Here is a 23367-nt window from a genome sequence, read left to right as displayed (position 1 = left end):
TCGGGCTATATCTCATGAAAAAAAAAGTGTAGGCACAGTTGGGTCTCAACGCATACAGTTTCATCCTTCTGAGGCAAGACTGTCTATACAGATCAGCTTAAATGTGTGTCTAATCTATTCTTAAAAACTCCAACGATGGAGATGCTGAAAAAGATTATGGGAATCCATTCTGCTACCCATCTTTATTTAGTTAGAGATTTTCCAATGTCTTACCTAAATCTTTTCTTGCTATAATAAGCCTGTTTCATCTCATCCAATTATAAATGAATACAGAAAATAAATCTGGTGGCCACCTTCTTTTTCTGACATTTTCCATATTTGAACACTGTTTTCCTCAACTAAACACTACAAACTCTTCCAACATTTTTTGTAGAAAGTTTTGAAATTTATGATCGTATTTGTTACTTTACACTTGTCTCTTCCAGTTTGTCTCTGTTATTTTGTTCTAGTTTTAGAAACAAAATATCTTATGTACAAGATTCCTGCAAATACAAAAAAGTGACAAGTCGGTAGCTTCTGTTTAGTCTGGGCCCCTTTATAATGGCCAGATCCAGATTCATCCCAAATTCATCATTTTTTCATTCTATTATTTTTTTTTCCTTCTTGCGCATAGTACTTGCTAGTGTATTTTTAGAGTTTCAGCTTGCTGACTTCAAATTATTTCTGTGATCTGTAAGTTTAGCTTCAGTTCTGATCTCATCCTTTGGAAATACTTAAATACTTGGTGTGATCCACAAAGTTTTGTACATGTGTAATCTGACTGAAATCAGTAACTTAAAACATTCAATGTTTCAAGGCAATTACATGGATGACTTTGATGGTTAGCTGACACCAATAAAATATAACAGTAAGGGGATATAGCCATCGTAGGATACGCTCATAAACCTCCTAACACCAGTCTTCAGAGTCAGTTTGTAGCTCAGTTTGTGAAATAAATATTTGCATAAAATACATAGTAGGAAAGAGTCTGCTAAGTGGAGCGTGCAACAGCAACAAGTTCCTTTGCTTAGGTGCACATTTGACATGAAGGTCCAAAGTCTCAGTTCTCACAGTTGGCTGAATTATCTTAACAATTCTGATATCACTAGCCCAGTTACTGGGCTGTACTGATGAGCTCATACTGACTTACCAAGAAGTCGGAGGCTCCAGTCAACACAGGTTTTCCTACACTTTCATTTCCCTCCAACCTTCCTGTGAAGTTTCCTGCAAGCAGCCACAGAGGGTAAGAGTTGTACGAGCTGTTTGTGTTCCAGCAACCCACAGCCCCTGGAAACTCGGCAACATTTTCTGGCTTGACAAGCAGATATGCCATAGGAACACACAATAGTGTCATAGATGGACCTTTGTCTCCCATATATCTAATCCATGCTGTACTAAGGTTGAAATAATCCTGTCCATTAATGCTATGCATAACTGGTTTATGTCCCTTGCCCCAAGACAGATAACTTACTCAAAGCTAATGCTAACTAGAGTCAAAGAAGAAAATGAAGTATCTTAACATCTGAGCAACAATGGGGAGTTTTAATTATGTCCCAGATGAGATAGGTGTTAGACTCTTCAATGTTACTTTTCGAGCTATTTGGAGGGAAACTGTTATCATTTGTTGCAGCTAGCCTTTAGTGTGTAATGCACAGTGTCCCTATCTGCATTTTACAAGCTGCACACCTTTCTTCTTCATTCTTCAGTTACTCAGGCACAATAACTTATTTACAGAAAGTGATCAGTTTGCAAGAGCTCTGCCATGAAGGCTCAGAAAGCAGACTCGGATTTTTCTCATGCTTCCTCATCTCTGCCCCAGACATGCTAGAGTCTATGAGTCTGATTCTGGTTTCACTCTTACCCTACCCTACATCATTACATTGCAGGGTTAAATCAGAGGCAGTGATCTACTGGCATCTGTGGTCAGCAGAATCACGCTGATGGCTGAATATTTACCCTGTAACTTTTTGAGAGATGGTATTTTATTCAGCCTTATTGGTTTCTGCTGAGGTCTGGTCACGTTAACAAGCTAGGTTTTCCAAAATAGAGAAGGTGTTAACTTCATCCCTGCTTTCTGGGACACCCTTTTTCAAATTTGAAGTGACTAATAATGACAAAATGTCCATTTTGTAGCTGCACAAGGATGGCAAGTACCAGTACAGTGAGCCCCAAGTAGAAAAATAAGTTCTTGTGCTTAAACAATGAGTTCAGAATTGCTTTACATCATTTCCCAGTGCTCTTTCAGAAATTAAACTGCTTCACACTTGCCCTATAGGCTTTTTTTCTCAATATTTTTTTCTTGTGTTAGCAACACTTTGGTTATAATTCCATTTTTAAAAAAAGAAAAAAAAAAGTGTTTGTTATTTTTCTACATTCTTCCCTAATACACTGTTTATTTCTGTCTGATTCTTCTTTCAGAATCACGTACCTAATCCAAAGCTCTGCTTGCTTTATGAAGAGAAACAAAAGCCTTCCTCTCACACGTGCCAAGCCTGGCCAAAGTTGTTCTTGTAGCTGCTTCTGAAGAAAGTCAACCTGCAGCCTCCTGAAGGACAACAGATGGAAACCTCACTGTCACCAGAGACTTAGATGGCAGCTGTACTTTGCCCAGTCCTGGCTTGCAAGACCCTGTGAAGGAACCCCACCTTGCTGGGCCAGTACACAGGTGTCCTACCACCCAGAGAGGGGAACAAGGTTCCTTCTGCTGCATTGCATTCAGTAAAAGGCTTTGTCTTTGAAATCAAAAGCAATTTTGTTCTCCCAGTATACTCTGCTAGTTGTACCTATGATACTTGCTTTTTTGTTTGTTTCCAATTCCGCTAATGAGATTTTCCATTATTCTTTCCTTTATACAGTTTTCACTGCTTTCTGCCATCTGATTCAATCTGATAAATCTCCCCTATTCCCTTTCCGTGTGTTTTTACTCTAGGATTTAAAAAACAAGTGTTCTTAGAGGCATAGTAGCCAGCATGTTTACAGCAGTGACGCCTTAAAACTAATGTACGCAAGTTGTTCTTTTAAATGTTGGCCAGTCAAACGCATTGCTGTGCTTCCCACTGATCCACTAACAATGTTAAAGCACGACTTCCTCTGTCTATTTAGCCCTTGTGTGGCAAGCCCATAAGTGATGGCTTCCTGGTTTTATAAATACTAGCAGCTAAACAGTAAAGCATTTTCTGATTTCTTGGCCCCATACTTCCTTCAAAGATATCAAAAAGTATTTTCCTGAATTCTTTGGCAAGGCACATTTGATGTGACTCAGGAGCAGAAGAAAACAAAGGAGAGGACCCATCACAGGGATTAAGTCTCAGGTTTAGATCCAGGCCCTGACAGTCCAGTGACAGAAGAACGAAACTAACTGTTTCATCTCTTTAGCTGTGTTCAGCATCTGGCTCTACAGAATTGAATCAGCAATAGGATTAGTACTGACCTTAGCAGAACAAGATGTTCACCACACTGGCTTAGGGTCTGAAGGCAGTTTTGCAATGTGTTCCCATCGTCTGCAGTCGTACTCTGATCTCCCCTGTCTCTCTCCTCCTCGCTGCAGTGCTTTCTCTCAGCTCCACAGGTCCAGATTGAGAGGCAGCTTGTGAGACACATATACTTAGCTAGATGTATTCCATTTGCCAAAGTGCTAAAAATGAAGATATTTTTAAATAATTGTTTCATTGTCTAGTTTGTTTAATCTTTCTGCATTGTTCTCACTTTGGAAAATTCCATTCACCCACATGACTGGGATAATACCTTCACCAGAAACACCCTTGATTTACTTTATCTGCTTAAGTTGTGGAGCCAGGTCTTCTCCTGTCCGTGCTGTAAACCAGCACTTCTTCAGCAACTTAAAAAATGTTTCTGTATTTGCCAATTTACAATTATTAAAGCTCTGGTGGTGCAATATAAAAGTCAATGCCTGGAGAAGGAAAACTGAGCTGATAGATTTCTCTTCTTTGCATATAGCCTCTGCCAAAAATACCATGATATAGATACCACAAGCATATTGGCAAGTTTTAGATCTATCTGAGTGGCACAAAAGTATGCTGCGTGGCAGATGAGCACACTGAAGGTCCATAAGTTTGTCATGAAATAAGAGGGGTCTTTGAATGGATAAAATTACCTGTGTGCCATTGTTCATTTAGTGAAAAGGGGTCATAAAGTACCGTTTTAATTCAGTTTAAAAGAAAAAAAAAAAAAAAAAAACCACCACACTAAACACCACAGCTTTCAGAATGTAACTGATTTCTTCCAAAACTGTTCACTGGCTGATATACAGCACATTGTAACATTATTTTGTTCATATTTTAAAAGATGTGTCTTGAGTCACTGAACCAGCTCAAAATATAAACCTCATCAGATCACAAAAATGCTGAATGATTTTCAAATAGGTGAATGAGTGCTGATGCTGGGCTGTGCGAGACACAGATCAGCCATTCTTCCATATTTCTAAACGTATGAAAACTAAACAAGATGCATCTCCACAGGCTGAAGTATGGCTGACCTGATCCAAGGAATGAAGGGAAACGCAACTGTCTCTTGTAAAGCACTTGATCAACCTGTCTCCATATTTCAACCTTCCTTACAATGAACCAACCACTTAGAGTTTATAAGATGGAGGTTAAGACAAACACTTTAACCTACCGATGAATACAGCTGTAATGAAATAGCAATACAACGATGCTTTCCTTCTCTTGTGCCCTAAATGTCAGCTGTGCCACTGAGGGATTTTAAGTGTGCTTAAGTGTTTGGGGTTTGGACTTTTTTTGCTTTGCTGTTACTTGTTGTGGGTGGTGAATGCTCTTGATTTTCCCAATTACAGCAAAGGCAAGAAAGAAGGAGAAAAATTAAAGTACTTTAAGAAGGAAAAAAAAAATTGCCAGGAACACTAGGAGGCCAAGACAGACACAGTCAGAGGCCTGGAAATTTCGTTAGAAAGTCTGTTCACATGATGCCTCCAGATTCAAAAGACTGTCATTGAATTGCACGGTCTGAATATAATGGAGATACAAAGATAGAGTTAATACCAAAGGTGGCCAGGAGGACTGCTAGCATAATGTGTGAAATGGGAAGATGAGAATTGGACTATCAGAACCTGTAGTGAGCTGTCTATTAGATATGACTTTTCTCCTTGTGAAATTAGCAGATTTGTCACAAAAATAGTTCAGGCAGAATGAATTCATAAACCTCTGAACTGCAAGATGAGATTTCTCTTCAAAGGGTCTGGTGTATCTAGCTAATCAGGTGGCAAGACAAAAAGCCCAGCAAGCATGCCAATAAGAAAAAAAAAAACCGAAAAAAAAAAAACCACACACACCACCGAACAGATAATCCTCAGGTTCCAGATTCATCAGGGAGAGCGAGCTGAGATTTATACGGTGGGTTTACGCTAAACACTTTTACTTGCAGAAGTAAAGCTGAAGTCATGCAACTGGAGCTCTACGGATACAGAAAGCTTTCCTGGCTGTACCATCAGAAACACATCACTGGCATATTCCACAGCTCCTGCATGATGCCCCACTTTAGCTACCTCTGTTGTCAATGCAGGGAGACAGGCTTTGGCCCCAACAGCAGTTCCACCTGGCACAATCTTCTAAAAACTTCCATCAAAAGTTACAGCTTGAAGTACAAAACCATTGTGTGTGAAAGAAGTGTCCAGTTACCTCATCTGAGACTTGGGGATGATTTAGTCATGCAGAGTAGCCTAAGAGAAGGTGACTGCTGTCATGAAGATGTGTACGAAGCTAGAAACTTTGTGAAGGTGCCTGCCTTGGGCAGCTCACCGGCTAGAATTATGAGTAACAGAATTAATACTGGCGGGGTGCACATCTTAGTATGTTATACACTTGGGAAAGTATTAACTCTGAAGTTTACTGGAGCAGACAGACTATAGTAGCAAGGCAGGAAGGGATCACAGCAAAAAGCAGCCCAGCGCAGTTCTAAAAATAGTCTTGTTTGAGCAGCAACTAAAAACTCAAATTAGATACCTGCCTCAGACCTCATAACAGACTGTGATTCTTCCAGATACATAAATCTCGTGCTGAGAAGTCCCAGTGAACACTAACATTTGTTCTGCTAGTAATGCGTAAGGGTTGGTGAATATTCTTCAGAGACAACTAATGTAACAATACTTGTAAGGTGCAAGCTTGTCCCACCACACCGCTGACACAGCTAAACCGAGGCATTAAAAGTAAGTTTATTGCCAACGACTGCACTAGAGTAAAACACAATAGACAGCAGCTCAGTTTCTAAGTCCTGTGTATAGCTGTGCTTCTGTACTCCTGTGTTTTGCTTTTCTGATTTAACATTTGTTTGGGGTTGGATTCTTTTGTTTGGCTGGTTTTGTTTCCCACATATCTTTCAAAGGCAATCTTATGCTGCACAGACTAAAATATTTGCAGTGTACTTTTGTTCTTACTGTGTACTCAGCAAATTTTCTCCAAAGCAAGGCCAAGTGAGGTTATGATACACTGAATCCGAAGAGGACTTTGCAAATAAGTCAGCGCACACATTTGTATTTTTGTTTGTCCTGTGAAATTCAAGTACTGTTAGCAGCAGAAATTATCCACTTAAATGTGTCAGGCTTATCTCATCTCTAAAAATTCTTATACATAGCCCTTAGAAGTAATTTAGCCCTACCAGTGGTGTTCACGGGAGGATATTAACCTCTTAATTTAGAAAGGCAGACTACAGCGTCTGAGCACTGCGTGACAATCCATATACTACAACCTACAAGAGATAGCTTCTTGTCTTATCTTCCAAAAAAAAATGAATTGAGAAATCATGAGTGGGATTTTTCTAGCGCAGTCAGCAATAGCTTAACTCATTGCCTCTAGACATCACTTACCAATTCTTTTAGAGGAATCTAAGTTAAGGCAATTGCCAAATGCTCTTGAAAATCCCTGTCCAGCTTTATAAAAAACTTCAATTTGAAATGAAATGCAGCTGTATTTTTTATTTATTTTTATTTAAGAGCATAGACACAGTTACATGGATGCTGTCAGTCAAGGAGAAGCAACTCAGCTGTATATCCAATTTGTTCAGGTATAAAGCTGACTTTATAGATAGATAGATAGATACACACAGACTATTCTTTAGCAGGAGATGTAGCAGATAGAAAGGCAGAATCCCAGTGGGATGTTTATTGCTAACAAAGCATTGGGAGTGGTCTACGAGAGAAAGAGCTTTAGTCAGTGATGCATTCTAGAACATAAAGCAGGTTTTACAAACTCTGCAAAGCTAAGAAGTCCATAGTATGAAATGCTGCTGAGCTCACAGCAGCACCACACAGATACCGCAATCACATGTTGTGCATCTCAACTGTTCCAAGGAAAGAAATATGAAATGCTTATTTAGGGGCCTCAGCTCCCCGTGTCATCACTGAAGGGGCTATCCACCCCAGAAGGTGCAATGGGGACCACCTTCAGGCTGAGCAGCCACCTGAAGGTCAACACAACTACTGCAGCAGGAACCCACTGGGGAGAACTGCATGCAAATTCCTTTTTGCCCCTGAAGCAGGAGTCTTCATTAAGACATAGCAGCGCCTCCACCTACTCACAAACCAAAGCCTTAAATTTAAGTGCCTACAAATGCTTTCCCAATAAACAAATGTAGAGAACTCTTCCAAAGTACTTCTGTATCTTCCAGACATAAATCCCTCTCTCAGTGCACTTGCATGGAAAGGCAGGTGGTTACAGCACCTTCTTGGGCTCAGAAAGGCACAAGTGGGTGTCCAAACTTGTAGGCACAATTGACAGTCTCCACTCTCATCTGTCACAGTCATTCTGATGCAGAAAGAACTCAAGTTTCATGGGCCAGAAAGTAGGAAAAAGAACGAGCATCACAGTACTATTTCAGTTATTTCTTCAGTCAATCTAAATCTCATATGAAGGAGAAAACTAAATACATATTAATGCACTTAGCAAAATGCAATTGTATAAGAGGGGGGACAGCAACTCACTCTCCTCCCATGTGTTCTGTAAAGAAAAAAGTTGCTATCACTCCACTTTAAGTAGAGATTGATTGACTTACCATATGTAGGTTTGCTTTTAGATTAACATACAGTTGAAACCCGATAGAGAAGTTTCCCCAACTTCTGGATCCTACCCAGGAAAAAAGCCTGAACGAGGTGACAAGGTGAAAGTGCTCCAGGGTGCGGGGAGCAGAACTTCAGGCTTGTGGGGAATTCTGGGGTCAAAACCTGAGGTCTAGTTTGCCCTGGACACCTGGGAAATGAGCTGCTGGAACCAGGATCTGCAAGAATGACGTTCCAAGTTTATGCATCTAAATTAATTCCTTTTGAATCTAACCTTTAAGATTAGAATAGCAGAGACTCAAAATCTAACAAAAGAGAAGACAAATAGATTGACTTTTCATCTCACTGGCAGTACAGAGAAGCCTTTCTTCACATGCTCAGCTACCTAATGTTTCAGATGAAACAGATGTTTCTGTAACCAGTGTATAATTTTTACATTACAAAAATTAAGTAGAAAGACTCAATAAAGAGTTTAAGGAATCTAATCATCTCTCTTTCCCTAACTCTAAACGGGACAACCGTTTTCTATAGGCTTCTTCAGTGGCACAGCCCAGCTACACTGGTTTATAAACCTTACTCTAGAGAAGCTTAGCAGGAAAGGTAGCATCCAAAAAAAGAATGGAAGATAGATAGGTAAAAAATACCCTTAATACCGGTATGGAATTTGCACCAGCTAAAGATGAAGTAAACATGAACACAAGAGCCCAATCTTCTTGCCATGCCTTTTTGGTTGATGCTAACATATACAATTACACACTTCTAAGTTCCCCCCCATTATGAGATGTTAACTTTAAACCCAGTATTTCTCTATCATGCCTTGCCAGACTTGTTTGTTTGTTTGTTTGCATTCAAACCATGAGGTAAATAATCTAGTGATTTGGCACAGCCTAAGTTCATAGGGAAAGTTCACCCAGGAAGTGCCAAGCACTCCAAAAATTAAGCTAGGTAAGGCATTTAGGTACTCGGAAATGGGGGGTTCCATGGTTTGCATTGAGTCACCCTCCATGACCGCCACTGGGACCAGAAGTACCCTTTTATAGAGCAACCCATTTCCTTCAGTATTCAGAGGATCTCGAGTCTGAGCTCCTACTGTTCTGTGCATTTTTTTGCAGTCTTTAAACCTTTCGAGCTGCCATACACTGAGATTGCAAATTCTCTGTGGTGCCGAACGCCCCCAATTCCCTGAATTATCGCCATAACTCATTACATGAGTAGGCCTTGCTGGTTTAACAGACAGAATTAAGATCACAGTGGATCCTACGTGGCATTTTATGAGTACACCAGAAGGCTGAACAGAAGAACTCACCCAGGCACAAACAATTCCTGTATGATATAACAGGATTAGCAAAAAAAAAAAAAAAAAAGAAACCACCACACTATATAAGCTTGAAAACACTTGCCTCACTCTTCTGTGGTTTGAGAAGTGAAGTCTAGCACAGCAAAACAAAAATCAGACCTACTTTTAATCTGTGAACAGCTCTCTTGATGAAATCTGTCATGTTTCTGGCTTCTTTTGTTCCTTGTGAAAAGAGCAAAAATGTTATTTTTCGTAGAGAATTTCCAAATGTTTTATCTTTATTAATGTTTCTTTATGATATAGTTCGTCACTGCAGGCAAATCTCATTCATTAATTCTTCCATTGTCAAAACAACATAACCAATAGTTTATAACATCATGAATCTTGGACATCAATCATAATATAGAGATTCCCCATTATGTACAGGATTGTCTATTCTGATATGTTTGAAAGGCCAGTCATGACTGGTTATACATTAATCTGTTCCTATGAGCAGCCTAATATTCTGTATTGAAGCAGTCAGCCTATTAATGGCATATGAAGTTTTTAGATGCTTTTGTCACTGTTTGTGGTCTTCCAGATGGTAAGAAATTAATCGCTAGGTTTAAATATTTTTTTAATGCTCTTTCTGTGAGTTTCATATTTGATGCAAGATTTGGCAAGTCCTCTGAAGTTTGGGTTCTTAAAGATACAGCCTTCTACCCAAAAAGCTTGAGATCCTTATTCCATGTTACTAAAATGCAAACAAGAAATGAAAACTATTGGGAAGGAGGCAAAAAAATTATGTAATAGAAGTTATTAATAGTTTAATTTCTTACAAAAGAGTTAAGCAAAACGTAGCCTCACTATCTAAGTGTTCAAAAAAATATGGCTGTTTCAAGACCTCTTTAGAAAGATTTATCCATCAGCTGTCATTTTTCTCTTAAGCAGGATACACAAAGATTCAGTGCTGCCAGCACCTGATATACACATTTAAGAGACCTCAATGCCTTTTCTTTGAGGTAACTTGAAGAAAGAGCACAAAACCAAAACAATAGTAGCCAGAGTGCTTCTCGGGGCTCTTTTTTTTTTTTTTTTTTTTTTTTTCTTTTTTTGATGTTGGGGCTCTTAGTGCTGGCAATTTTTAATTGATGGGGGAAAGTGGAGAGGAGACCACTCAAGTCATCACTGCATCTGTGGGTATTATGTGATTATTTAAAGGATCTAAAATCTGCATATCCCATTTGCTTTTTTACACAACTATAAGCAGATCTAACACCACAAAAACCCATAGCAAATCACCAGAATGGGGGAAATCAGAGGAGCTGAGGGCTACAAGTGACAGGCTGTTACGTTGCAAAGCAGTAAGTCATCTCCTGCAAAGTTTTGAGGCAGAAGAAGGGAGTAAAGAGGAAAAAGCAATGGGCTTCAAGTCTTAAAACTTGATGATCAAACAGGCAATAGATGACAGGTGATTATCAGTTTGGAACGGTGCAGTCCTATGTACCAGGTGCTTCAGCTCTGGTGGGAAAGACACAAGCTTGTGCTTATTTAGGGAGCAGATTTATCCCATTCTTAAACTGCCGGAGACCCCCCCTGCTTGGGTCAGAGGTCACATCTAGTCTGATTTCTGAGAGGCATGTTCTTTCATAAAAGCAGAACAGCACAGCCAGCTCACTAAGAACATTTACCCCAGGTAAACTGCAGTTAGGTGGCCCAGGCAGCAGAACCTTGCGAGCTTCCCTCAGCAGCCACCCACACCAAGCTGACCCCCTGCCCAAAAACCAGAGCGTGCAAAAGCCGCAGCCACCCCGCTCACTTTAGAAGTATTTAAAGGGTCCTGGACTGCTTTCACAGGTGGGCTGTCATCACTCGAGAAATTGTTCTGCTTCCCCACTTCTCCGCCCTGAGTGAAGGTGCTTTGCCAGGGCGCTGAGGATCACCTCCAGGCAGGAGGCAGCCTCCGGTCCCCAGCCCGCTGGCTGCACGCCGGGCAGTGGGAGGCCAGCGCACCGCGGCCGGCAGGGCGCTGCAGCACGACCAAGAGCAGCACCCCACTGGCAGCCCACAGTCCCCTAGGCAGCCTGGGGACACTGGTTTACCTCTCAGCTTTCCCCTCCTTTACCTGGAAGTTTCTCAAACGCCTTCTCACCAGCCAAAAACAGGAGACCGTTTTTATCCGAATTATCACTGCTGACATTCCCCAGCTAACCACTAACCTGGCTGAGCAGAGGAAAACTGATACAAAGGAGAATAAGGGGAACACTGGGTTTTCTTATTTCTTGTTGGCAAAAATTGTGACAGTTGACAGCTATCCCATTCCTATGGCTGATTTTGACCAAGACGGCAAGCATATTGAATGAAATATCACAGTTTAGACTTAGAAGCAACAACTGGGTTCTTTGTTTCAAGTTTTGTTTTGATTTTAAGTAAATACTGCATTCTTTTCTTTCTCCAGTTCCCAATTCTTGTCAGGCCACGTTCCTTCATCTGCAGTGATTTGCAGTTTTGGAAGAACATGCCACCATGGAGATCCGAATACATACACAGTTATGTTTCCTTGCTACTACGCACCACACCTAAAGAAGGTCCTTGTATCATTGATGTTGCTATCCCTGATGTTGTACACATGTGGAAAATATCTTCAGTTACCAGTACAGTATTTGTGAAGAAAAAGAAAGCATTAGCTAACCTTAACAAAAAAAAAACAAACAAAAAAAAAAAAAGGGGGGGAAAACTAATGTTCACCACATGCAGTGCCTTAAGAATTCAGATGAACTTTCTGTGCTTCTCTTCTTTTGCTTTGGAAAAATGTGTAAGCCATGATTTTAAATCATTTGCAAACTCCCCAGCTTTATTAACGTAGGCTGACTGCATGAAAGCACTATTTTAACCTTAAACTGGACTACTAATAAAATCCCTACACAATACCAGATATGTTTAATTTCAGCTTTTATTGCACTATTATTCTAGTGGATCCCAAGAACATCTGATTGAAGTTACCTTAAAAGTTCTGCATTTAAATTAGATACGGAACCAAATAAACTCCACTGATCACAACAACCTTGAACTAGTGGAAATTCAGATCTAGATCCAGGCTTTGCAGCTGGATTCCATCCCAAGTTTAAATGCGACTGAGAATCAAAGAGTGTTGTGGCTGCACACACAGTTTACAGGAAATATTCAATTCAACATTTTTGGTAGGTGTTCCATCCTTTCATTACCCTCAAATTTCTGCCCAACTCTTCATACCGATAGCTGAATTCAGACTCTTGCTTTTTTTCAGAACCAACTAAAGCCTTAACAGGCACATCACTTCACTACAGAATAAAGATAGTGGCACTGATTTGAATTCAAACCTCTATGAACAACTGTTTCACATCTAAGTAATTGCACCAGCAGTAGTGGGGTTGCCTCCTTGTTTGGGGGAGGGGGGGGCATTGGAATCACAGCCCATGACTTAATCATACAACATGAAAAGCCTTTGGGCTATCTTCTCAGCTGGGATAAATAAGCAGAGCTCTATTGGTTTCTGGGTGAATGAGATTATAATTTGAATCAGAAGCATGGTGTTTGTTTATACCATAACAAAGTATCACAGAAGTGTGTATCATAAGCCTTAAAGCACTGCGCTCAAGGACAGAAAAACCCATGAGTCTGAGCTTAGGTTTCAGTGACTCCAGTGAAGTTATGCCTATTTATTTCAGGATAGCAGTGCTGATGTGCACCAGCTGAGAATCTGGCTCTTTAACTCCTAGATGACAGCAAAAACTATCTACAGGGGGAGAGAGAGGGAGCAGAGATTAGAGGCAGCTTGAGCACAGAGCTGTACCACTGATAAATGGGCATCAGCCATCTCTTGAACAGGCAAGCCTGTTTCTTCCAAAAGCAAAACTGGAAAATTAATAAACACATGTAAAAGACTAATACAAAGGATATATTTCCTTAAGGAACTGCAAATACGTACACTATGCTTTGCATGCCAGTACAAAGGATTTTGATCTTGAGTAACACTTAACCAGTTACTCATTTTGTGTGCTTGCACATTCAACCCTCATGATTCAAAACAAGCTCCTGTATAAAATGCCTTTCAGGACAACCGATCCATTCAGTTACATTGAGCATAGGCTGTCAACAAAACACAAAACTACCTTCTCTTCCATGCAGCCAAAAAAAACCCTAAACCAACCAGCAGAAACCAGCTCAAGGGACAGTTTCTCCCTGTATCACATACACACTGCTCATCCTAGTGGGAGATGACACAGTATGTATCATGTGCTATGTTTCACAATAATTATGTAAGAGAAATCACACGTGGCATAAACAGAATGTAGAACAAAGAGCAGTAGCATATGTTCAAATAAACTAATACCTTATTTACTGTAGTGGACTCGATATGTTAACAGGTCTAATGAACCTAATGACTTCATTACCCAATCCTCTTTTTTTGCTCTTCATTGAGGCTGGAGCCAATTTTTTATCAGGAATTATTATGTTTATGCAATTCAAGCATATTGTTATTTGCTACTTTCTGCTTGATCATTGGCATTCTTATGAGAGAAGATGATGATGGTTCTGTCTAAATGTTGGAGGGGGATTATCATGGACACGGGAAGTTATTAGGCTTGATGCAATATAGAGAACATTTACAGTCAGAAAACAGCATCTTTCATTTTTAGGAATGAAGGTAATTGTGCTTTGTGACAGTGCACATCCTTAAGATGTTATGTATCATTGCGTACTTAAAAAAGCAGTACACTTTTCATTGATCTTTCAATTTCATTTTGATTTAAAATGCAGATCTTTCCCTCCATTGAAATCTTAGCATTTTTATTTTAAAATGTATTGGAAAAAATCCATTTCAGACATATGCAGAGCCATAAATTACTTTTTGTGGTTGAAACAGTATTCGCTTATGTCATGAGTTGAACATCCTCCTTTATTAGAATGCTATTTATTGCCACCAGCTGCAGTGCTTAGCTAGGAAAGTTCTTGACACCAGCGATTGCTTTTCAGCACCAATGCTTCCGGCTGCTAACGGGGGCTCCTATTGCCAAAAGCAGCCACCCCTCTTAAACTGTTCCTTCTGGTATACAGACAGCTCCTGTCATTGTTACCCAGCGCAGGAGCTGGGGGAAAGGGATTGGATCTGAACCCACTGCTATGTAATCTCTTTAGCTATAAATCTCCTATAACTTTAAAAGGCCTTACCAAATGCCGCTAGCTTGAAAGCTGTCAAATGTACTCAGGAAATCTACCCATCAGTAATGGATTTTTTTCAAAATTAAGATGCAAATTCAGCTTGTGAGCAAAGGACGTTTCACATAACTAGCCTCAGCTTTAGTAAAAGCAACAGGACTTCTGTATGCATCAACTATGTAGCCACCAGTCTCTATTTTATTAGGTTTTAGAGCAGGGAGAAACCAAAGGTAATTACTCTTCTTCTGTTAAGGGCTGTTATTACTCCTGCATGAACAGTTAGCATTGCTATTTTCTTTCGCCTATGCCTATGGCAACCAGGAGAACTAAGCAGAAGGAGTATAAAAGTGGCAGTGTCAACAGATGTCCTACGGAACAGTAAGTGTACCTTACACAGTAAATCTTCAAAGCGGTAGCATGTGTGCTGCTCCTGTGTATGCAAATCCTGCTATTTTATTGATATCATTTGCACACATGCCTTCTTCACAGCTGAACTCTTGAAAAGCCATTGTATATAATTGGGCTCAACTAAGCAACAGAGGCAATCAGTGACAGGAGGAGACTGAACTCTTTTAACATGGAAAGAATTCCTTTCCTCCCTCAGAAGAGAAACACCCAGTAGGTCAAAGAGGAAGGTTTCTCTGCAGTGTAGCACAGACAAGCCTGTTATACAGATGCCTGAACCACTGGAATCTAGAATTAAAAAAAAAAAAGTCAAGTCCTGAGCCTTCATGAACACAATTTTTCCCTTTAATTAAATAAAAACATGAGCAAGTATACACACTTTTGTCTAAACGTGTGTTTAAAAACCCTAAAACAATCAAACTAGAGTCTTTGCAGAGTTAGGCTCTGTCACACAAGATAACTTCACTGGCAAACATTCTGAATTTTTTTTTTTTTTTTACTTGCTGTGAAAACTGATAAAGTAGGTGTCCTATTCATTTTACAGACAGATTACAAAAAATAATCATTCTTCTGCCCATAATGAAATTCCTTTACAGATTCAGAAAGTACAAGAGACATCTGAAAGCTGGAGTTATTTATGGGTCAAAATACAATTACTCTTTATTTCTTATCTTGTCCCTGCAAATAACCCAAAACAGTTGTTAGCAAATTACTTTCTCCTTCATATCTTTAAACTGGAGATAAGTATATGTTTCCTTTAAATGACTCATAAAAATAAAATGGCACAACACTTTGACTGTAAGTGTTATGTGTGACTGAGCAGCCTTCATAAAAAATACTACTTTCTTTGCATCTGTAATCTCCTCTGGCCAGAGCCTGGGCCACACTCTGCCCTACACACTACATCCTAATATAAAGCCAGTATCCACTTCCCCACCACTGAAAGAGGTCTACTCCGTTACACCGATCCCATTCTAGGCTTTACTTTGGGAAGTACAACACAAGATATGATAATGTAACATCATGAAGAACGGGTCCTTTAAACAGCTTCTCTCCTCTATTCCAGCTGGACTTCTGCCAATTCAAATGGATGAGTGAGGGCCAACAGACATATTAGTGCAACCCTGTATTTACAGTTAAATTATCCCCTGGATGACCCTAGAGTCAATTTATGGGTGCAGAGACTAATGTACAATAGAGTTCAGAAAGACTCTAAAGCGTAGCTTTGCGAATGCCTTAACATGTGCCGCTGGGGGGACACCCCAGCACAGGGAGGCGGGGGGGCACAGGGAAAGAAGTAGAATATGTATGTGCTCATTTTCTGTGTTTGTGCAGAGTCCTATTTTGTGGGGGTTTCTTCCATTTCTTTTTGCCCCTTTTTGACTAAAAAAAAACCCCAAGCATAAAGAAAGCCCCTCTGAGTTCACATACCAGTGAAAAAGAAGTCTACTGATCTGAATTCTTACTACAGTTTAGAACAGCAATTTATCTCTGCAAACTAGTTGTCTCCCAAGGAGTTCAGTAGTTCAGCAGTATAACTCTTCCTCATCCCTACAGATGCATGAAATACCTCTGGCTGCGCAGTGCGCAAGCATCCTCCACGTTAGCAATGGTGAGCGCAGTGGTCCTCTTAGTGCCCCTTCTCCTAACGGTCTTCCTGCATGAAGAACCGCCAGCTTCCCACAAATAACATTCTGTGTCCTGGGGTAAGCAAGGCAAGCAAGCCAGCAGAAAGAAAATATGTATGAGTATTCATTCCCTATTCCTTTCTTGTGCCTGGGATCTTAAAAAAACAGGCAGAAGAGGTGTCCAAAATTGTGTATTTAGCTGGCTGCCGGGTTACCTGGCAGTAAACTTTGCAGGATGTTACTCTATTTCCACAGAAATAGCTTTGCTAGAATTTCTGAGCAATTTGTGTAATCCTTCCTTGGTGTAGAGCAATCCTCCTCAGTATTTGATGGGGATTGGGCTTTTCCATGAGTTGCCTTGCTCAATGTAAGGTTTCATTCTCACGGCTTTAATTTTTATCTCACTTTATAATTATCAGCTGACTTAGTTTAAGCTACCACAGAAACCTGATAAGCTTTAATCACTTCTCCTGACTCCCCAAAATGCCATTTCAGAAACAACTCAGATTTTCAGACCAAGGTAATTATAAAAACAAGCCCACCAAAAACTTTTGAGTAACAAAAAAAGGCATAGTGACGCAGCAACATCCTCATTTATGTATTTTTTTTTTCTTTCAGACAAGAAGAACCATAGTTATTTTTATGGCCAAGTCTCTTAAACTGTTGTTTCGAGATGCATTTAGGACAAACATATAGCCCAGAAAAGATAAATAGTAACTGTTGCGTGTAAAAAAAAAAACCACAGCAGCAAAGTAAGATTAGAATATTTTAGTGCAATTTCAGTAAGTTTAGTTCTGATCATAAAAATTATAGTTATGACTGTCACAGAGCTCTCTGATGTCTGGTCATTAATCCTACTAGCTTTCTGGTAGGAGGAGTTATCCACAGCTATGCACAGCTTTCCTTTCCACGTAACACTGTTTCCCACGTAAACATACTGCTTCAGTGGTTTACTACTTGAGGCTGCTACCATGCACTACAGTAGGTATCTGTACCTACTCTGTAGGAGCAGGAGTTATACAAGCACCAACACAAGATTCTGGTAAGGTAATGCAACTGGCCAGGTTGTGTTACACCAGACTTTGATGCCACTAAGTGAAAGAGTCAGGCAGCAATAACAGCCTCCAGCGCAGTTGATTTACAAGCCAAAACCCCTCAATGATCTCAGAGTTAAATGCAAGCAAGAGAGGAATGAAAAGCTATTGCAGATGCTTCCCCATATACGACTGGTCAGTGTGGCAAAAGCAGGACCACCTTCCTGCATTTGCTCCTTTGAATACAATTATTCCCACCAGCAGCAATAATCAAGGAAGGCACTTGACCGCTGTCCAAGAAAATGTCTATCCCATTCACACCACCAAATCAATTGCACCAGATATTTACGTGAAACCCTTGCAGCAACCACACCACCAGCTCACAGAATGAGCAGTGTACAGCTCTGAGGCAGCGATGTGTTTGGCTACCTGACGCAGGCCATTTTTATGCTGGTGTTTCCAAAAGCAGAGAAGCAGGACAAGCTTTTCAAACTTGGCTGCCTGAAGCAATCTATCTATCCACCTATCTGAGAAGCTTAACTGAGCAGCCTAATTTTTAGATGCAAGCATTCAAACCTCCCATTAAGTTGCTGTCAGAGACTTTCCAGAATCTCTTGCACTGGCCTATATTTAGCACATCTATAACTAGCCCTAGAAATGAAGCACAAAAGCAATTGAAAACGAATGGCCAGATTTTCAATAGTAACGCAGAAGGATATACTTCAGGTTTTAGTTGCCTAACTTGAGAGAGTAAAAGGGTCACATTTCCATAAGTGCTCAGCATGTGCTTTGAAAAATATTAAGCAGTATGTGAGCACTTTAACAACCAAAAAGGCACACTGAAGCAAAACAAGTTCCTGCTTACTATAACAACCTTTGATCAGTTCACCTGGGGATGGCAAGTTCAGTTGCTTTGTGACAAGCACATGGATGTGGCAGACAGACCACAGTCACGTGCTATGGAAACTTCATGGTTACAGACACGCTAATAAATCTTGGATTTCCCTTGCCTTTAAGTTACCCAAACCAAATAAAACCATATAACATCCAGGTAGGACCTGTTCTTTCACACTGTAGAATCCAAAACAAAATTTCTACCCATGGGAACTAATAAACTTCCATACTCAGGCAATCTGGACAATTGCCCAGGTGGATGATCAGTCATCTTTAGCAGAAAATCATCCTGCAAAGGTTATTTTGCACAGAATGAAGAAAGGAGAAAAAAAAAAAAGTCAGAAAAAAAAAAAGTCAAGCAAACTGTGGGACTTCAGAAGAAAACACAGTCTTGCCATCTTTATGAAAGACCCAAATAAACTAGGGCAACAGATGCATCCAGACACTACTCAGGAATTGCAAGATATTTTTGCCAGAGAAATGTGTAGATGTTTTACTTGGATGCAACTGGAAACGGAAAACTAAATGCATGCAACAGTACAACAGAGCATCTGAATATTCTTTGGGACTGTAAACATATCTATTGGAAAAATTCTGTTCAAAAGCTTTCCACAAAAATGGACTGCAGCATCAAGAACACCGTGTAGGATTTAATGTGAAGGACAAGTCAGCACTAATGGGAATGAGCGACATTATTACAGATTCTGGTAGCCAAAACCAACAAGCTTGCTTTCACTAGATCTCAAAGAATAATTTTTAATTTAAGTACTGGCATTATAGAAAGCCACAAAAAAAAAAAAAAAAAAAAAAAAAAAAAAAAGAGAAAGAGTCTCACAGGCCTGGAAGTGAGAACATATTTCATCTCCAACCAGAATATCAAGTCCATTCCAAAGCCAAGTTACTGGAAGTCTTCCGTCATTTCCAATCATTTTATTTCCCTCCTATCTTCAAAATGGGTGAGCAGATATCTTCCGTGTAACCTCCAAGCACAAAGCATACACAATATATACATTTACTAATTTCATAAATATAAAGCTCATTGATCTCTAAAGCACTATACTTAATGCACACCAGAAACAGAGGCAGTGCCTTGTTAATACAAATAGGATATATGATTTTATGTCTTGTGACAAATTGTACTAGATTTCTATTTAAACAAAAGGATTTGTTGATCATTCTGAGTGCAAGTGGTTCTTTAGAAAGAAAAGTGCCACTGGGATACTTGAAAATGTCCATTAAAAATCATAAGCTGGAAGCAGTCACCAAATAACCACAGCCACAGAAAAAAAGTTGTGAACAGTGCCCACCAAGCTTTGTTAGAATTGCAAATCACAAGCCATAGCCTGATTCCTGGTTTATTGTTTCTACAAACTTCAGAAAAAACAGAGCTGAAGGCATCAACAAGATACAGCAATATGCTCTGAGTCAAGCCCTTTCAATGGGACTTCTTAATTCAAAGACAGAAGGAGCACATTAGCAACAGCAAAACAAGTTCATTTTCAGCATATAAACATACATTTTAAACCAAGTAAGAAATGGAGAAGCCTTTTTGATTTACCCCACGCAGATATTTCCTTGCCTTATCATGATCTGGTGAATACTCCAACTGCAGCCGCATGCAGTCCGTGAATTTCTATTTCCACGAGTAACACAGTAGTTAAGAGATTTTCTCCAGACCAGCCCAGGTAACTTCTCTAGCTTACTACAAGAGCAGCTTATCCAAACAGTTTGCTCAAGTCCCAACCAAGAACACCACCTGAGATGTCTTTGTAGAAGCAAAAGCAATCAGGGGTCTTACACCAAAGCACATGCCTGCTGCAACCAAACCCCAGAACACAGCTGATGGGCGTTTGCCACCTAGCAACCTGCAGGCTGTGCTTACATTAGAGTGATGTGCTTCACATCCACTGAAAGCTGCCCGGCAGCAGGAAGCCTGGGTGGGCTTTCCTCTTGACTTTTAAAGCCAATTGCCTGCTGCACTTCCAAACTATTTATTGCTGCTGCAGGGAGAAATGAAATTTCCTTGTAACAGATCTTCTCCATAAGAACTAAGGCCTGCATGAGTATCACCGTCTGCTGAGAGCTGCAGAGTCATGTTAATTGCCTCGTTAACTGCACTGTTATTACTAGGGGGAGGTTGTCCCTTGGTTAGTGTTTTAAAGAATCGGGCCCAAAGCCTCCTACAGTAACTAAGAGTAAGGGAAGTCCATAAGAAAAAGCCCTGCTCAGACAGAGCAAAGAGCTATCTACACCAACATTTCTCTGAGTGGCTAATCAAGCGTGTTTGGGGGGAAAAGCATAGGAACAGGAGAAGCACCTCATAAAACTTCTTCCAGTACAGTAGCTTAGGAACCTCCTGAACTAGGAGAAATAGACCCTTCTCCTTGATTAAATCTTTAAGGTTAAAAAACAGTAAGTAGCAGACTTGGTTTCAATAATAACGATGCACAAAGCCTTGTACCCCCCGGATGCTGTGAACCTGACAGCTGTTTACAGCCATTCAGAAAGAGGAGGGAGCCTATTGCCAACACATGCTAGAAAAGCATGTGATAAATGCAGAGGAAAATTTAACATTTCAATCTAGATTATTAAGAGAAAACAGTACTTCATCCATCAAATTTACATCTGTCCTGTCCAGGTATTTATCGGCCTGATTCTGTGCTGTATAAGCAGAACAACAAATGCAGTGGCAGTAGCTCCAGGAGCTTTGCGATAAGCTTCCACTGTGTCTACATGCGCATTGATGGGCTTAGCACAGAAGAGGTTTTACTGCCATGTAATTCCAGCTAGTCCTAAACATCAATCAGGCATGACAAGTTAGTGCATAAGATCGGGTTGTTCTTGCTAATGCATGTTTCCATGAGTGTATGAACTTCACCGTTGCTGAAAGTGCAGAATGACTGGGATGGGGCTGCAGTGGGTGACAGTGCAGCCCACTGTCCTCCCTCCTACATGGTCCACCCTGTGATGTGTGCTTGGCTCCCTGCAATACTCAGGGAGTTCACTGCTTGTTTTTAGTAAGAATCATTTAGGAGCACTGTGTTATATCCTATTAGAAAACAAATCCATTGTATTTAACCATGAATATGCTAGGGAGTTAATTTAAAATTCCCTTACTGTACACAACATGTTATTTTTTCAATTAAACTGATTCAATATTGGAATACAGCATAACTATGTTTCCTTGAGTACTCTCATAGGCAGTTGAACATCTGGAGGTAAAAAAAGCAACAGTAGAAAAGAAGAGATGCCATACAGGTTCTTCCTATCAGACTGAAAAAAAATCCGTAGTCCCTACATGCTGCTTGAAAGTGGATATAAACTATCTCTGAGAAAGGAGATGTAGAACTTGAGACTATCAAGATAGAACAGGGGGATATGAAAAGTATAAATATATTCAGGGGAAATTCTAGGGTGCCATTGCTGCCATCTGCAAGATGTGTTTCTCTTCTGGGTTCCAACTTCTGTTGCTTTTAGTGTAAAGTGAATATTACGTTTTTGCTGCTACTTACACCGTATGCATCTCAAAGGTTTTCTTATTCTTAATTAAAATTAGATTAATTAAATTCTTCTTCAGAATTTTTAGTGTCTTCAACAACTTTCTGTTTCCAGGAAGAGGCCTACATGAGGACAGAAGTGGGAAAGCGTGTAGGGAATGTAGGAAAGCAGGGACAAAGAGAATAGAACAGGAGTTATCTGAATAAGCTCCATGTCCTGCCAGCTTAAAGGCAATGGAGTTATTCCTACCATCCACTATCACTTCCTGAAGCTGTAACTTACATTATTTTTTTACATGTTTTATGCATAAAGTAAAGCTGCCTCAAGCACTGTTGGCTTCTACGAGTTGGTCTTGCTCAGCACATCACAGAGGGTCTCGGTGACCTTGGCTGAATTGCAAGGGTGAAATTTTTACATTGATGAACTGTTTTGAAGGGAAATAAAAGTCATGAGTGAGCATTTTTGCACTGTCAAACACAATTCTGTCCTTTCTCATCTTTCTCTCTTAATGGGGGTGGTTAGTATAACCATACATGGGGCTGTTACTTCCAGCACACTTATCTATATGTAGGTGCCTGTATATAAATGTAAATAAACCTAGGGTCTGCTCTTACCTGAGTTGGCTTTTGGAGTGTTTTCAGAATCAACATAGCGTGTGAAATGCAGTTTACTTCTCTCTTAAAAGTTCCCTGCAGAATTGCTATAGTACAGCAGCCGGTGTACAGGTTTCACATACCTAATACATTTTGTCTGTTTCATTGTATCTCATGAACATTAATGAATTAAGTTTCAGCAAGGAACCGTGTGAAGACTATAATGATTAGTGTCATTTAAGGGACGATTTGTGTAAAAAGTGGCTAATGATGTAGCCAAATTCATTCCGTTGTCAGTAGCAAAGCAAAACATAAAACCTCTGAGCCCTAACTCGCAGGTGATCACTCAGATCACAAGCTCCTCAGTGCTGTTTCAGAAATACCACCTCTTGTTACCCATTTTCTGTAACATATTTAGGCATACGTACAATTAAATGAAGCACTTTCATGCTGATTTCAATCTTGATATTTCATTTCCAGGATTCAAACCAAGCAGTTACCTGTCTTTCCTGAACAGGTATTGGCATCAGTAGCTAAAGATGCATTAGCAGAAAATCATTAACTCAAGTAGCAGCAGAAACATACGAATGCTAGAAGAGAATACTGGTTTGCAATTGTTCTCATATATCCAGATGTTTTCTGTGCCTCATGCACTGTGACTAATCATGACAAAATCCTGAGAATGTCTGGCTAAATTCTGCTGCAAAGTAAAGTGGAACAGTTTGCACCTTTATATCAAAGCTAAACTCACTTTTGATTGAGGACTGACACTGTCCCTTTGTATCAATAACAGTTGGTAGCTTCCCACACCCTCTTCTTGTATATATGAGAGCAC

At 40.0% G+C, this 23367-nt stretch overlaps 2 protein-coding genes across 5 annotated transcripts in view; one reads left to right on the top strand and one right to left on the bottom strand.

Annotated features, from left to right (window-relative positions):
- CDIN1 (CDAN1 interacting nuclease 1) overlaps positions 1-4709 on the top strand; it is a 137489-nt gene extending 132780 nt beyond the window's left edge. For both annotated transcript variants that reach the window (XR_005105573.1, XM_037396198.1), the window contains exon 12: positions 2398-4709. The gene's annotated coding sequence lies outside the window, so the exon portion shown is untranslated. The remainder of the gene's footprint in view (positions 1-2397) is intronic.
- Positions 1-23367, bottom strand: part of LOC119151855 (translation initiation factor IF-2-like) — a 48175-nt gene that overhangs the window by 5024 nt on the left and 19784 nt on the right. Inside the window, exons 1-2 of one of the 3 annotated variants that reach the window (XR_005105574.1) lie at positions 3410-3523; positions 1130-1203 (exon numbers count right to left, since the gene is read on the bottom strand). The exons of 1 other annotated variant lie outside the window; for it this stretch is intronic. Coding sequence is in view for 1 of the 2 variants with exons in the window: in XM_037396206.1 (XP_037252103.1) it covers positions 3588-3613 (26 nt within the window). In the remaining variant the exon portion in view is untranslated. One more of the 3 variants, XM_037396206.1, reaches the window with a different exon arrangement.

This window comes from Falco rusticolus, chromosome 7 (genome assembly GCF_015220075.1).
Source record: "Falco rusticolus isolate bFalRus1 chromosome 7, bFalRus1.pri, whole genome shotgun sequence".
Classification (NCBI taxonomy): Eukaryota; Metazoa; Chordata; class Aves; order Falconiformes; family Falconidae; genus Falco; species Falco rusticolus.
This window is presented reverse-complemented; position numbering and strand designations above follow the sequence as displayed.